A 16,597-nucleotide genomic window follows, 5' to 3' on the forward strand; every position below is an offset into this window, starting at 1 on the left:
GAACCCATTATAAAAACATCTCTTTATTACATGGATTCAAATACTAGTACACAGCAGACCAATCATGTTCCCTGATATTTAACAATCACATTTAGTCAAAGCCTGTTAGTGCATCCTCAACACTGTAATTCCAAGGGGCTTCCTTCGAATTCCCTTTGCAAAGTCTTGCACAAAGAAGAGGCTAAGCACCAGGAAGAAAGACTGCTGTTAGCAGTTTTATTTCACCATCTTCCTCATCATCAATAAGCATGCAGTTTCTTCCTTCTATGTACATGGCATTGTCCAATGGGTGTTACACTCTGCCTATGGTACAAAGTTTATAAATACAATACACCAATACAAAGTTGAAGCCATTAAAAAGAGTTTAATAACAACTAGGCAATATTTGACTCTAGCTTGCTGATGGAATCTATGAGATTTAGAAATGACACACAAACTCAAACATTACAGTCAATGCTTTGCTTGAGAAGGGTTGACAGAGGAACTTTTTATGTGCTCCTGAAGGGTTTTCTAAGTTGCTCCAAGTTTACTTTCTTTCTGCTATTATCTTCAAATATTGCAAAGCATTGTGGGTGGCATCACTGTGCATAGCTACAGGACATCCCAGAGCCATGGCAGATTATGATGGGACTGGGCCAGAGTTCAGTGAGACATTGATACTGTTCGTTGGCACTCAGTTCTTCTATGTCCAAATATGTTATATTGAAACCTTGTTTTTTGGTGATTTCACTAAGTAGTTGGTTATAATCTATATTTGGACTACTGAGGAGAGTTCTTTTTAGTAGGTTGATCTTTTCACCTGGAGAATTCTTTAAAGAATGCCAAGTAGATCCTAAAGAATGTCCTGCTACATTTGCTAAAGAAATGTAATTCTCTGGATAAATATTACAGAATTTGTTAAGAAAAATTTCAGCAGCATTTTTCTTGGCTTGTTTTTTTGATGTCCCCTTCCCAGTTTCCATAAATGACTCTAGCCTGCAAATTGTTGTATATTCTTTCTTATGAGCAGATCCTTCCTCCTAGGGAAGGCTATATTTACTAATGATGAATAGCCATGATGAATAGCCAATTCCTGTAATTGACCAATAGGATTAAGCTGATTCATTGATTATTTGGGAGGGTCAGTCATTATGGGGTCAGACACTACAAAGGGAATACTTGCCGTGGCTTTCACAATGTTTATGGCAGCCCCTGAAGCCTATGTTTTGCTAGCTTCTTACTTGTACCTTCACCTGTGCAGGTTATGTCACCAATGGTTACTCTGAAGGTGAAACTGGGCACGTGGATTTGCATATCGGATCTTTCACATTCATACACTGGGAAGTTCTTGGTCTTCATGCCATATTCATGTAATACCTGAATCGGTGTTTTATCTGGTTTAGCTGTAATCATCTTCCTCAAACAAAAGGTTCCAAGGTCCTCCTGAATTAATTTATTATCTTATTTTGTCATCTGCATATCAAAATTAGAATGCCTGAAATGGTTCAAGGACAATAACTTTAGACGTTATCTGGTTTTACATAAAATAATTAGAAAAAAAAGGAAATAATTAGGTGAAAAAGTGGTATTGTTAACATAAATTTACTCTGTTGCTTTTACTACATTTTTATGTAAGAACTCAGGATCTAGACTCAGAAAATTCTGGGTTCAAGTTCTAGTTTGCTAAGTAGCACTTAGGTGTTCAATAAATACTTCATCAGAAAAGCCTCACCTAATTTTTACCTCTCTAAGGTATTATTACTCTTGCATGTGCTTCAAACTAAATTTAATACCATATTTGCTTATCCAATGTTTTATTTATTTCAAAATTCTTCATCCAGTTTTGAATTTGAAACTCATAACTCTCTTATTTATGTAGGGGAAAAGTATTTCTCTCCATTTTAGATAACAAAAAGTGTTGAAGCATATAAAGATAGGAGCTCCCACTTAAAATGGATGACTGCCTCAAGAATAGAAACTAGAGATCTCATACTCTATAGTTGAGAAGTCAGAAATACAGGCGGTAGTTTCTGGGGAATGGGAGGGGAGAATAATTCAGAAGGTTATTTCCATGCACATGATTTAAATTATCGTTTTATTTATGTCCATTCATATGAACAAGCAATTACTTTAAGAGTAAAAATTAGACCAGCTTTTAAAACATTATTTTTAAATAGTATTTATTTGTTTGTAAGTAAGGAAGTATTTATATACTATAATTGGAGGCATGAACCCTTATTTTTCAATGGCGTCTCTATAAGCTAATTCTAAATCTTAAAATTTCACCATGGAAATAAATTTGTTTTAAAGACCCATTACAAAGGTATTTTTAATTGAAAGTGACACAATAACTTAAATCTATAAAATAGTAAGGAGAAGAGAATTTGAAACGTAATTGATAAGATTAGGGCAGAAGGTATAGCAAACATTTTAAGAAAAGGTGGTGAGTATTAATGATACAATTTTGGGTCAAAATTTATAGTAAAGAGAATTGGACCATGTGGTCACCACATTACTGACTTAGTAACACAAACATTGAGATAAAATCATCAATGAATACTGCTATGGTTAATAAATCAATGGTCATTTATTGATTTGTTTGAGTTTCATTTTTGTGACAAAGTTCAAGCATGTGTCCTCATTTCACAAATGAGCTAACTTAAATTCAAAGAAATAAAGTGACTGGTACCCAAATTCACACACTGCTATAATTAGTAATAGACCTTAGGTCCCATCTGTTTGTCTTCATATAAAACTTTCCCACAAAATTTTTTTAATGAATTATGCAGTGTCAAGATTCTTTATGGGTTTTGGCAAAAGGCATTGATTGGACAAATATAGAACAAAAATTCATACTTTGATTCTAACCACTGAGAAGAAATTGAGTTGTAAAATTTGATACACCAAGTCAAGAGCAATATCATGAAGTGATAGCTGCTGTCTGCTTCTCTCTCTCTCTCTCTCTCTCTCTCTCTCTCTCTCTCTCTCTCTCTCCCCCCCTCTCTCTTTACATCTTGTACGCATTTCTTTTTTTATTTTAATTTCTTTATTGGTTAAGGTATTACCAACAGGGGGGTGAGGGCATGTCTGCTTCTCTTTTAAAATTTTAGCTATTGCTTTATTCTGTGGTTCTTTTAAGTATATGGTTATTATTGACGTTCCTATAGAAAAAGCTATGCTTCTATTATACAATACCAGCATTTTACCTTCATGAGTCACTAAGATAAAAGTAAACAAGTAATCAAAAAATTATTCAAACCAATTGCATGGGCCCCTTGTAGAGTTTTTGTCTTTCACTATGTAAATGTAGACATATCACTATGTGAATCTTTGCTTCTACACCATTAAACAAAAACTTTGTGTGACTAATACTTTCATCTTAAATATGAATTTGAAAAGATCCAGAGTAATGTCTTTCCAAGGGCTTAGAGATATATTACTTTAGAATTGGAAAATATTTGGCAACTAATAATAATTTTAAAACATTTTAAATTGATTGAATGCATTCTTATTTTTTAAAGATTTTAATTGATTTTTAGAAAAAGAGGAAGGTAGAGAAATATCGATGTGAGAATGAGACATCTATCAGCTGCCTCCTGCATGCCCCTTACTGGGGATCAAGCCTGCAACCTGGGCATTTGCCTGGACAGAGAATCAAACCAGTACACAGACGATGCCCAAACAACTGATCTACACCGGCCAGGACTGAACGCATTCATTTTTATTAATATCGAGATTGAACATAATGTCCTGAACGACTGACTTATGGATATCATCATGAGACTAATTTTAAAAATATTAAATATCAGATATTTATTTTCTGAAACACTAGGAGCATTTCCATTCCTTAAACATACTAGTAGTTTCATGATATTAGTGTTATCATCAATCTTATCCATGAACATTTCCAAAATTGACTTATGCATTGACTTATGACTTGTGCATTCTTTCCAGGGAACTATTAATGCATTTTTCTCTGCACTGGGCCATGGAAAATAGAAATAATGTCACTGTGTTTATTCTCCTGGGACTATCTCAAAACAAGAACATTGAAATCCTTTACTTTGTATTGTTTTTACTTTGTTATATTGTTATTTGGATGGGAAATTTGCTCATAATGATTTCTATCACATGCAGTCCACTAGTTGACCAACCCATGTATTTCTTCCTTAATTGCCTCTCTCTCTCTGACCTTTGCTATACGTCAACAGTGGTGCCCAAGCTAATGACTGATTTACTGGCAGAAAGGAAGACCATTTCCTATAATAACTGCATGACACAGCTTTTTATCCTTCACTTCCTTGGAGGCATTGAGATCTTTATCCTCACAGGGATGGCCTATGACCGCTATGTGGCCATCTGCAAGCCCCTGCACTACATCATCATCATGAGCAGGCAAAAGTGTAACAGGATCATCATAGCTTGTTGCATTGGGGCATTTGTCCACTCTGCCAGTCAGTTTCTTCTCACCATCTTTTTACCATTCTGTGGCCCCAATGAGATAGATCACTATTTCTGTGATGTGTATCCTTTGCTGAAATTGGCTTGCACCGACACCTATGGAATTGGTCTCTTGGTAGTTGTTAATTCAGGTCTGATCACTTTGGTGACTTTTGTGATTTTGATGGCATCTTACTTTATGATATTGTACACCATCAGGGTTTCCCCTGCAGAGAGCCGTGCCAAAGCTCTTTCCACTTGCAGTTCTCACATCACAGTGGTGGTCCTGTTCTTTGTGCCTGCTCTCTTCATTTACATTAGACCAGCCACAACTTTTCCAGAAGATAAAGTGTTTGCTCTTTTCTACACCATCATTGCTCCCATGTTCAACCCTCTAATCTATACACTCAGAAACATGGAGATGAAGAATGCTTTGAGGAAAGTGTGGTGCCAGAAACCATTTTTTATTGGAAGGCAGGTCATCTGAAAGGCATTTTCCCTCCTCATTACATACCAGGTTCCAGTGAGACTTGTTTCACTTAAATATATTAAACCAGGAACTATGCTGTAAGAAAATGACACTGCTGTCATTTTATTAACATTGTAATTCACTATAACATACTTTCTTCTTTATTGATTTGTATGTCTTATTTACGTCTTCAAATAATTTGATTCATCATTTCCTTATTTAAGTTACGTTATGCTTTTTCTTTGATATTTTTTTCCATTTGATATCTCTAAGTTGCTAACTGGTGAATCAACTTTTGAATCTCCCTGCACTCTGGTTCCATGAATGAGTCTCCAGATGAACACAAGCAATACTCATATTGATCATCCTAGATCCAGAGGGCCTATATGACTTTGTTACCCTCCCTGCATTCTCATCAAAAAGAAGCAGCAGAAATTTAGAATCATTTTTTCCACTTAGCTTATGATTTCCACATTCATTGTAACAATTTAAAAATAAAAAATTAGTCATGTGGGCACTAAATACTAAAAATGTTATTTATGTAAAAATAATGGTTATATAAAAACTGGAAGAGTTTTTCTAAAGTGGTTTTAATAAAAGCATTTTAAAATCACAAAATGTTAATAATCACAGAAAATTTGCTATAAAACTCTTCTTTATGTGGTAATGAAATGGTGGCATTGGTTATAAATAAAGTAGCTATATAATTTATTGTCCAAACTAAGCCAATTTTGAGTGTATAACAGGGGTCTAGTTATTATTAGACACAAATGGGATTGTGCCAGAAGAGTAGGATGTCTGGCTACTTTTAAATGTCTGAGAAGAATGGATACCCTAGTGAAAAATATTTGGAGCCAGTGGATTGTAAAAAGAAATGTCAATGCTGGTATTGAAATTACTTGATCTAGAGCAGTGATGGGCAACCTTTTGAGCTTGGTGTGTCAAAATTCGCCAAAAAACTGAGCATAACTCGGGTAGTGTGTCACTTTGAGGAAAAAACTAACTCCAAGACTCTAGTCACAAATGTTTCATCCTCAGGAGCAGCAAATGTTTCATCCTCGGCATGTGGCCGCGTGTCATCAGAAATGGCTACACGTGTCAGTGCTGACACGCGTGTCATAGGTTCGCCATCACTGATCTAGAGTATGCTTAAATTTTTTTTTCTATTACCATCAAAATGAGAATGACAAATTTCCAGTTTCTAGGAAACTTCTATGTATTTAGATAGCTATAGAGTTCTATATAATTGAAATTTTCAAATAATTGATTAAATAACAATTTTTGTTAATTATTTAATAAAAGAGAACTCATAGACATCATTAAAATAACATAGTGGAGTGGAGTAAGACATTATATTGCACAAGTGAGGGAGAAAAAAATGGATATAGACTGAATATATAAATGAATCCTATATAATAAAAGGGTAATATGCAAATAGACTGAACAGAACAACCAAACAACCAATCAAAGCATAATATGGTAATGATATGCTAAGGCTTCTCAACTGCTCACTATGATGTGCACTGACCACCAGGGGGCAGATGTTCTGACCAGTATGTTAGCTTGCTGCTGGGGTCTGGCTAATTGGGACTGAGTGAGATGGGCTGGACATATCCTGGAGCCCTCCTGTGGTCCCTCCCAGGCCCAATCATGCACCGGTGGGGTCCCTCGGCCTGGCCTGCACCCTCTCACGATCTGGGACCCCTCAGGGGATGTTGGAGAGCCGGTTTCAGCCTGATCCCACAGGCCACTCCCCTTGGGAGGGCACCAGACACAGGGCTCATGACTGGTGAGTGCTGCTGCTGCAGCGCGAGCCTCTCCCAATCAGGATTGATTGGGCACGAGCCCGAGGCAGGCACAGTGGGGCTGGGATGAGTGGGAGCGGCAGATAGGAGCTGCAGGCGGCTTTGGACTGTGGGTTTTGGCTTGATCCCTGCAGGCCACCCAGTGGGACCCCACCTGTGCACGAATCTGTGCACCGGGCCTCTAATCCTATATAATAAAAGGCTAATATGCAAATTGACCAAGCAGCGGAACGACTAGTCACTATGGCATGCACTGACCACCAGGGGACAGATGCTCAATGCAGGAGCTTCCCCTGGTGGTCAGTGCACTCCCACAGAGGGAACGCCGCTCAGCCAGAAGCCCTGAGCCGGGCTCACTGCTGGCAAGTGCAGCGGTGGTGGCAGGAGCCTCTCCCATGGGGAGCGGGCCTAAGCCATCAGTTGGACATCCACCGAGGGCTCCTGGACTGCGAGAGGGCACAGGCCTGGCTGGGGTCTCCCCAAGTGCAAAAATTTCATGCACCGGGCCTCTAGTATATAAATAAAATGATAAAGTAATGTCATGTGTATAATGAAAAATTGTAGAGAAGTTCAAATAGAGAAATATTATTGGAGACTTGTCCTTAAAAGTAACATGTTTGTAGATGTATTAAAAATTCAAGAAAATTGTTATTAGAGCAATTAATAACTGAATTTATAGTGAAATTATTATGCAATCTACACCATGATACATGTCAATTAGCACTAATTTATTAAAGGTTACTTTGAAGCAATGAAAAAATTATTAACAAATGTTTTATTTTTAATACTTTATTTTGGTTAAACCTTTAAATTTATCATCCAATAAAATACATTTTATTATTAGTTATTGAGTAATTATAAAAGTTAAACTAATAACTGAGATGACAATTATAGCCAAGTGCTCTCTCACCATGCTCAAAATAGAAAAATATGAAGTTTGTATAGTTGAACACTAAAATGTAGATGAATAATATCATCGTAGTTGAGGGGCCCTAGTAAGGCAATTTTGCTTTCTTCCTCTATTTCTTCCTCTATAAAAAAAGATAATAGTAACTACCTTATAAGGCAATTGTGAGGATAAATGAAAAAGAGTATTGATCTTCAAATAGAAACTGCTGAAAATAATTTCATTATTGTTGTTATTATTTTAATATGTGTAAATTAATTTTGTGAAATATTTTAACTGAGAATTTTAACATAATATTTCATATTATACTTCAAACATTTTAATCATATTAGAAATATAAGCATAAGGTTTTTCTGACTTATATCCATACATGTTTAAGTAACATTGTAATAAAATATGATTTCAATCAACATTCAGTATTTGTGAAAATTTTTTCCTCAAAAAGCTCTAAGAACTGTAGTTTTGAAATAATGACTTAACTATCTGCTTTATTTACCAACCGAGTAAACTGAAACTCTGAGAATTAAAATTTGTCTAATCATCAAACAACCTAGAGAGGAAATTAGTCAGGTGAAAAAAAAAAACACCCCAAAACCCAAACAACCCCCCCCCCAAAAAAAACCCCACCTCAAATAAATTGATGAAACTATTAAAGTTTTATTTCAAGCTTGTCACCAAGGAGGAAGTCCTCGTAAAAACTAGATCAAGGATATTACCCTTTATAGTAACAGGTATAGAAGAAAAAGTAGAAAGTAGAGTTGGGTGAGATTTTTCAATTAGATATAAGAAAGAATGGTTAAAAATTTTAAACAAGGGGCAGGGGCACTACAAAGGGTCAATGGGGAAAAAAGGGGACATATGTAATGCTTTCAACAATAAAGATTTTAGAAATAAAACATTAATAAAGGAAAACATTTTTAAGCAAAACATATGTTTGGGTGAGTGAATTCAATTCCCCAAAGATGCTCTTAATTGCATTAAATTCCATCAAAGGATTGCACAAATGATTTTCTCCCCAGAAGGGTCTCTAAGGATTGTCAAATATCTTTCCTCAAAGATGAGGAATTTTTCTTCTTAGGAAACTTCTTTGACTGATGAAATCCTTGAAGATGCTTCACTAAGAAATTTTTTTCTTATATTTCGTATTTTAATTTATATGATGAATTATTAATGTTTAAAAATGCTATTTACATTTTCATCATTTTGCTGACATTATTATGCTTTACTCATCAGTTAAAATATAGTCAATTTTTATAACTGCTCATATGAAATTGAAAAAAATGGTATTCCTTATTATTGGTGTTCTTTGAGATATATGCAGTTACATTGCTTGGGAGTGTATCTCTAGTTACTAAGCATTTGTTGATTTTTTCTTTTGCCTTGATTGAGAATCTCTGTATATGTTTCTTCTCAACTCCTATAGTTTCTGCTTAGTGGCTAATTCTTGCTTTGTCATTGGGTATATACATATTAATAACTGCTATAACTTCATTGTGGATTCTAGCTTATTGTAACATAGTGTTTGTTTCTTTTAATACAGTTAAAGCTTTATGGTCTGCATTCTCCTTTTTTCACATATCATTTTGGCGTCCTTTTTAAAAATTCGAATTGTATAATATCTTTATCCAATTATTTATATGTTAACATGCATATAGAAAAGGGCACGAACAGCATCATGAATTTTAACAAAATGAGCACACATCTCTAACAAGCACAGAGATCAAGAAGCAGGACATGAACATAATTCAGAAGCATATCTGGTCATTTTATCAGCCTCCTCTCATGCAAATAAAATTAACATTCAAATTTATAACAGTATTTTACCTGTTTTTAACTTTATGTAAATAAAACTATACAGGATATGCTTTTTTATATCTGGCTTCTTTTGATCAGCAGTATGTTTATAACATTTTTTGATCTAGTTGTTTGCAAATTTCTTTTTTTCTCTTGCTGTATAGTATTCACTACATAAATACACCCCAAGTTTTATACATAAAAGTGTTGATAGCTTTCTATAGTGTTTTTTTTTTAAAAAAACATTCTTGTATATTATCATAATTTTGACATATAGTTTGGTGAACATAAATAAATGTTTCTGTGAGGTATAGGCCTGGGTAAATTTCCCAGTAAGCTATACATGTTTTCATCTATTTTAGTTGTTATAAAAATACGGAGTGGGGCAAAAGTAGGTTTATAGTTGTGAATATGTAAAGCACAGTTTATTCTTGTCTTAATATTTATTAATCATTGTATTATTTTTCATACAAACAACTGTAAACCTACTTTTGTCTACTCCTTGTATACAAAGCAAACTATCTCTAAAGAAAGCTCATGCAGTTACAATAAAATAAGGTTTTAAGTAAATATAACTACTACAGATAGAGAAGATTATTTCATACTATGTAGAAGTTTACCTAATAAAAACAGATTACAATTCAAATGATTGTGCACTCAATGATAGATCTTCAAAATAGGTAAAAAAAATTCCAGAACTATTAGAAGAATAGACAAGTCCATCATCATAGGAGACTTTACCATCCTTGTTCAGTTGATGAGTAAAGCAATACATGTCTAAGGGTATAGAAGTTCTGAATGATATAATGAACATATTTGACCTAGTTAATGCTTATAGAATATAACTTCCAAGAAAACCAGCATACACATGTTTTTCAATACAATAGAAAATTTACCACAATGGATCATTTGCTGGATTATAAAGCAAGCCACAACAAATTTAAAAAGGCTCAAGTCATTCAGAATATTTTTTATGACAACAATGAAATTAATTTAGAAATTACTAACTTATTTTTTAATTTTAACTTTACTGGATCTCTTTGTTTCCGACTTTCTCAAATATATAGGACAGTGTTGGATTTAACTTTGTCATTAAATCTAGTAATGTAATTAAATGTTCTTTTTCAAATCTGCAATATTTAATGTTGTATACATGACACCTTACATCTTATAAATGCATGCATACATATGACACACGTGTGTGTCATATAAATAGGTAAATGAATTTTCAATTTTAGTTTGCTCTTTGCTTTTAGAAAGGCTTGTATCTTTGAAGAGATTTTTATTTTTATACTAATATCTGTATATATTTTGAATCCACTTTTTATTTGTGCATTTATTTATTATAAGTGAATTGAAGTAAGCTGTTAACATGCTTTACTCCCCAAACTATGTGGCTGTGTAAGTGACCAAGAGCTAACACTGCTACACATGATTTGTAGTTCAAAATTAATAAATTAATTAAAGGTGTCTACGCTTGAATGTGGTCAAGTAATTCAACATCTTTGAACATTTGTTCCCTTATCCTTGAAAGAAAGGGGTGTGGAATAAATATATTCAAACTATGAACATGTTGCTTTCCATTGGTTTCTCTGTTGCTCTCTTTAAAGCAATCAATAGGCTGAGATTTGTGTCTTGATTTAAATTATGGTGTCACCCTGCCATCTAGTGGATGTTGTATTTGTATGGCTTGCAAAGGAAAGACAAATTCAGACTTTCTGCTATGATTTTTGCAGAAGTATTTTGTAGTGGACTATTTGAAGAACAATCTAATTATTATGTAATTCTGTTGAGAATAAGACCACAAATAGATGAGAGCCTAAGCTGAAATACTGGGGGAAATTCATACCAACATTTTTTTTCTGATTATGTCAAACTAAAATAAATGAAAACAAACAAAAAGTTGCTTGAAATAATATTAGAATGGAAATTAAGAAATCCATACCAAGTTCATCTTTACTATTTAATCCTTTTTGAAATATGTGCCATACAGAAGACCCAGCTTAAATCATGGAAATATAAAGGAAATTGTCTAATCTCATTAACTGAGAGTTATCCTAGATATAGAACACTAGTCATGGGTGTACACTTTATACTTTCCATTCTTAAAGATATTACTAACTTTATTTCTGTATCTATCTCTTTTTCTGGCTCTATCTATCTATCATCTATCATCATCATCTATCTATACATCCGTCACCTATTATCATCTGATTTGAGAGGCTATTTTGAATTACATTTCTTACTTTTCATAGTATGCTATATTTTTATACTTCTATATGTTTGAGGAGACAATTCTTGAAGTATACTTCTATACTTCAAGAATTGTCTCCTCATTTATACACAATAATTAATATAAAGCTTGAATTAAACCAAGTCCTTATTGGTTAGCAAGGATAGAGTATGCCTATTTAATCCTATATAATTTCATGCACTGGGTCTCTAGTTACTATAATAATTACTTTTATAGGATGGGCAGTTCAAACAACCTGTCAGATGAGAATACATTCTGGTTTTTTTTTTTAATCTTGGAAATTTTTATTTGCCAGCATTTTATTAACTAATGATGTGGCCATCAGAAATTATTTGGCTGTATATTGCTTTCAAAAGGCAGTAAGAAAGTAGCTATTTAGAAAAAGGGGGTACATCAGGTTAGAAACATTATGCAAAATGAGAATCCTATCACATGGAAATACGTGGTCAAAGGTTAGACTAACAAACATTAAACAGGCTCTATTCAAATGAGAGCCCTCCATTTCTTTGAGAAGAATCTTCTCAGACTCTTCTATATACACTTCATAATGAACAAAGAGCTTATTTCTTTGTAAGTTGAGGTATGACAAATCGCTATGTAATGGCGAGAAGCTGGGGTAGGATTTGACCTCTGAGACCAATTATCTTTGAGGTAGTGGTTCCAGCCAGGATAGAGGAAGCTTGGGGAGGGCAAGGCAAACCGTGAAGGGAAGGGAATGCAAGGAGCCTGCTACCCACTTTACCAAATGGAGCTCCAAAGGGACCTCCCTGCCCCACCCCCACCTCACACAGCTGAGAAGTTTAATGAGGAGGGAGCCTGCATTGTTCATAAAATAATACTGTCCTTTCACTTTGTTTTATTTTTTAAAGTGCAGCTCTTCAAGAATTTCATTTTTAAAAAAATCACCTTTCATAGCAGGTGAGTTTACTCTTCTGCTTCCTTCCTTTTAACCCAGGAAAATCTTCTATATGCCCAGTCGTCTTATACGCCGGAGAATACGGTATTCACATCTGACAGGTTGGTTGAACCTCACCATGCACTTGTCTGGGTTGTCAGCGCTCAATCGGAAACACTGGCAAAACCTGAAAGAGGTTTGCCTGGCCTGTGGGAGTAAGGGCTTTGATGGCAGGTGTTCTTCGGTCATCCTTCTCAGGTGCTGGCTTCCAGGGATCATGATTTGTCTCAACTCTGGAACCACGCTCCATTGAAAGGATCTAGAGGCCAAATGCCCGCCCGGCCACTTCTGTTCCCTGTGATGACCGCTCCTGCCCCGGGGGACAGGCCACCAACCATGTAATACACCTCGGCAATAAGCGGAGTATTGGCCAGTTTGTCTACAGCTGCTTCAAAGTTTTCTGACTCGCCCAGGGTCTGCCCATTCTTTAAGAATTGCACATCCACGGTCATCTGACGTAAGAAATCCCCAAAGGGATAACCCAGATTCCGGCCATGGTAAATGTGGCCTCGGGAGCCTTGAGCCACAATACTGGTGCGAGTGCGGTGAGTGGTAGGCCAGGCTGAGGTTTAGCACGGCCCACCAGCCTCGGGTCTCATGGGTGTAGGGCTGGGGCAGGGAGCCCTCCCGCTCCCCCACCGCCTTTCGCATCCCTGCGTGGACCCACTTGGGGACCTTATCCGTGGGCCAGGAGAGTGTAAACTGCAGCCTCCAGAGGGTTAAGAAGATGATTTTCGGTAGCCACATTCTGGGTTTTGAGAAGCAAGAAGATAATTTAAAAACAATAAGATGTTTTGAGAAGACCAAAAATGAAGTGCTCTTATTGAAAGCACGATAGAAACATGAGGATTACTATAGTAGTTACAGGAGATGGGAAATGCAGTTTTATTGGTTCTGTTTTCATTCTCAAGAGCCACCCCCTTCCTTTTACTTACATTGAAGTTTATATCTGTATAACCCTTTCTTATGTCCCATTAGTGCAATTGAGCAATCCAGGGGCTATAGGAGTTTTTGGATACTGTGGAAAGCTATATGTTGTTATTGTTTTGAAATTGGTTTTTCTGTGGTTTTTAAAGTAATGGAATGAGTTCTTTCTCTTGAAGACACAGAAAACAAGACCAGCCTTTCACCTTTTAGCCTTGAAATGTTTGGACATTACTGAGAGTTCCCTTTTCTTTCTTCTGTATTAGAGACATCTTCAGGCCCTTGATTAGGTTATGAGATGCTAGATGCTGTAGTTCTCATATATAAGACCACTGTTGATTACTTCACATTGCAAGGTACTTGTACAATTATCATTAGTTATTGGAACCATTGGCTTACCTGCAATGAAAGGCTGCCAAGAATAAAATGCTCCCTTCCGAACTAAAATGAGAATGGGAGTTACCGCTTTCTGTCTGCATAAACAATTTATGCAGAAAAATTAAATCCTGCGATTATAATATTAGAACCAAATTTCATTCCCAATACCTATACCTTTTTACAACCACAACCTCTTCATTATTCCGCACTTGTCCTTTGGCACGAAACCATATTACAGGGTTCAACAACCAACACAAATCCCAACTGCATTCCTTACAAATTTTGGCTCCTCTGATCTTCCAACCTTATCTTGTACAGCTACCTACATAAAACCTACTTCTAATTGATAGAAATATGAACATCCAAATTCCTACTTTGGTTCATACTATCTTCTCTGCTTAAAGTCTTTTCCTAGAAGTGGGATCACTGGGTCAAATGGCAGTTCCATTTTTAATTGGGAAGAAACTCCACGTTGTTTTCCATAGTGGCCGCACCAGTCTGTATTCCCACCAGCAGTGTACTAGAAAGACAGATATCACATGATCCAACTTATATGTGGAATCTAATAAACACAATAAACTGATTAATAAAATAGAACTAGAGGATGGAAACATGGAACAGACTGATGAATCTCAGAGGGAAGGGGGGGCAGAAGAGATTAATAAAATAATTTATATGTAAATATGCATTGCCCTATTGTCTGGTGAAGGCCTGGGGCAGGGAGGGAATCAGATGGTGAGGGCTAAGGGGGAGAAAAAAAAAGGGGAGACATCTGTAATACTCTCAACAATAAAAAAAAGTCTTTTGTTTTTCTTCCTTGTTCCTATAATCTATCTTAGTATAGTCTGGCCCCAAATTCAAAGTCATATTATGATTTTGCCAATCAGGAAAAATCTTTGACATTATTCAATGATCTCAAGAGAAGTACTCTTAATATCCTTGATAAGAGTTTAAGTAAAAAACTAAAAACAAATAAAAACAATTTATGCATAAGGACAATGCAGAAAAGTGAAATGTATTTTAAAGCAAATTATTGTTTCTTCCACTATATTATAATTATGTTATAATGATCACATTATGAGCCATGTTCCTGTATTACTACTCAAAGGACATCTTCCTACTGAACTGGAAATAATTTTGAACCTTGCACAACCAAGTAATCAATTTGCTTTGCGTGGGTTGACACACTATGAGTTACAAATCAAATCTTGTCTACTATATTTTTATAAATGAAATGTTATTGAAACAGAGCCATGCCTATTGATGTATTGCCTAGGGCTGCAGGCATGCTAAGACATATAGAATTAAAGAGTTAAGATGGAGACTATATGGCCTGCAAAGCCTAAAATATTTACTAGATGAATCTTTACAGTAAAAGTTTGCTGACACCTTTCTATTAAATCAAGTAAGGAGATTGAGATATTTATATGTTAAGATATGACAGATTCTTAAACAATATATATGTTATTTTTTTAATGTTAATTTTTTTTATTTCTTCAACCATTTACATTTTCATTGCTCTTAAAATTACAAATTGATTGAATGATTAAAAAAGACTTTTGATACAATTGGACATTTCTTTTTTTAAAAAATATATTTTATTGATTTTTTACAGAGAGAAAGAGAGAGGGATAGAGAGTTAGAAACATCGATGAGAGAGAAACATCAATCAGCTGCCTCCTGCACACGCCCTACTGGGGATGTGCCCGCAACTAAGGTACATGCCCTTGACCGGAATCGAACCTGGGACCCTTCAGTCCGCAGGCTGATGCTCTATCCACTGAGCCAAACCAGTTTCGGCCAATTAGACATTTCTGAAATGAAATACACTCAGTTCATATTTCCATATTTTTATAACAGCAAATTTTAAAGAATAATAAATGACGATACCAATATGATTTTTATTCATACTAGAAAGGAGATGGCCAAAGCTCACCCTGGGCAGATGCTAATGAATACCTTTTCCCTTCCCTTCCCTTCCCTTCCCTTCCCTTCCCTTCCCTTCCCTTCCCTGCCCTGCCCTGCCCTGCCCTGCCCTGCCCTGCCCTGCCCTGCCCTCCCCTCCCCTCCCCTCCCCTCCCCTCCCCTTTCCTCTTTTCTTTTTCATTTTTGCTGCAAAAAGCTTTATTGTTTCATTTGATCCAATACATGGGAGAGGGCTCCAGGGTGGTTAAAGAATGGCTAGTAGTTTCGGGAAGAGACTCAGGTAAAAGCCAGACACCAGGGGATGCAAAGGGGCCCCTCAAAGGCTTCTGGGCTCCAAAGGCTCCTAGTCGTGCTTGAGGGTGAGCCTTTGTAAGGGATACTCGCCCAGCCCAGCTGGGGGCCAGCAGCCTGCAGAGGTGAGTCAGGTGTCGCCCATCTTCTTGATGAATTTCACCTCCTCACCCAGGAAGTGCTTCTCCCGGAAGTCATATAGCTGAGCGTCTGCACGGCTCGCAGCTCTAAAAGGGCCTGGTTCAGGTTCCTCTACAAGGCTAGGGCGGCTTCCCTGGCGTCCTGAGTTTTGCCCATTCATCCTGGGAAGGTTTCAGCACATCTGGGAAGAGAATGCGGCCATGGTGCTGGTTTTGCAGCTTTAAGGGATGCTCAGCGCCTTTGTGCTTCTTCTCAGCCAACTCGCGGAAGAAGTGGCCCACACCCTTGAGAGCCACATCTTCATGGTCGAAATGGAAGCCTCGAGAGAGGTAGG

At 36.2% G+C, this 16,597-nt stretch overlaps 1 protein-coding gene and 1 pseudogene across 2 annotated transcripts; one reads left to right on the forward strand and one right to left on the reverse strand.

Moving 5' to 3' along the window:
- Positions 1-526: 526 nt before the first annotated feature.
- LOC307109729 (interferon-inducible double-stranded RNA-dependent protein kinase activator A-like) lies at positions 527-1,392 on the reverse strand (annotated as a pseudogene). Its single transcript has one exon. The product of its transcript is annotated as an interferon-inducible double-stranded RNA-dependent protein kinase activator A-like (transcript).
- A 2,575-nt stretch (positions 1,393-3,967) lies between these two features.
- LOC307109330 (olfactory receptor 4P4-like) lies at positions 3,968-4,906 on the forward strand (the record flags this gene model as incomplete). The annotated part of the gene is made up of 1 exon (XM_079788016.1): positions 3,968-4,906. One exon carries the CDS (start codon positions 3,968-3,970, stop codon positions 4,904-4,906), a length of 939 nt encoding a protein of 312 aa, XP_079644142.1.
- Between the last annotated feature and the right edge of the window lie 11,691 nt (positions 4,907-16,597).

This window comes from Cnephaeus nilssonii, assembly GCF_951640355.1.
Source record: "Cnephaeus nilssonii genome assembly, chromosome: 13".
NCBI lineage: Eukaryota > Metazoa > Chordata > Mammalia > Chiroptera > Vespertilionidae > Cnephaeus > Cnephaeus nilssonii.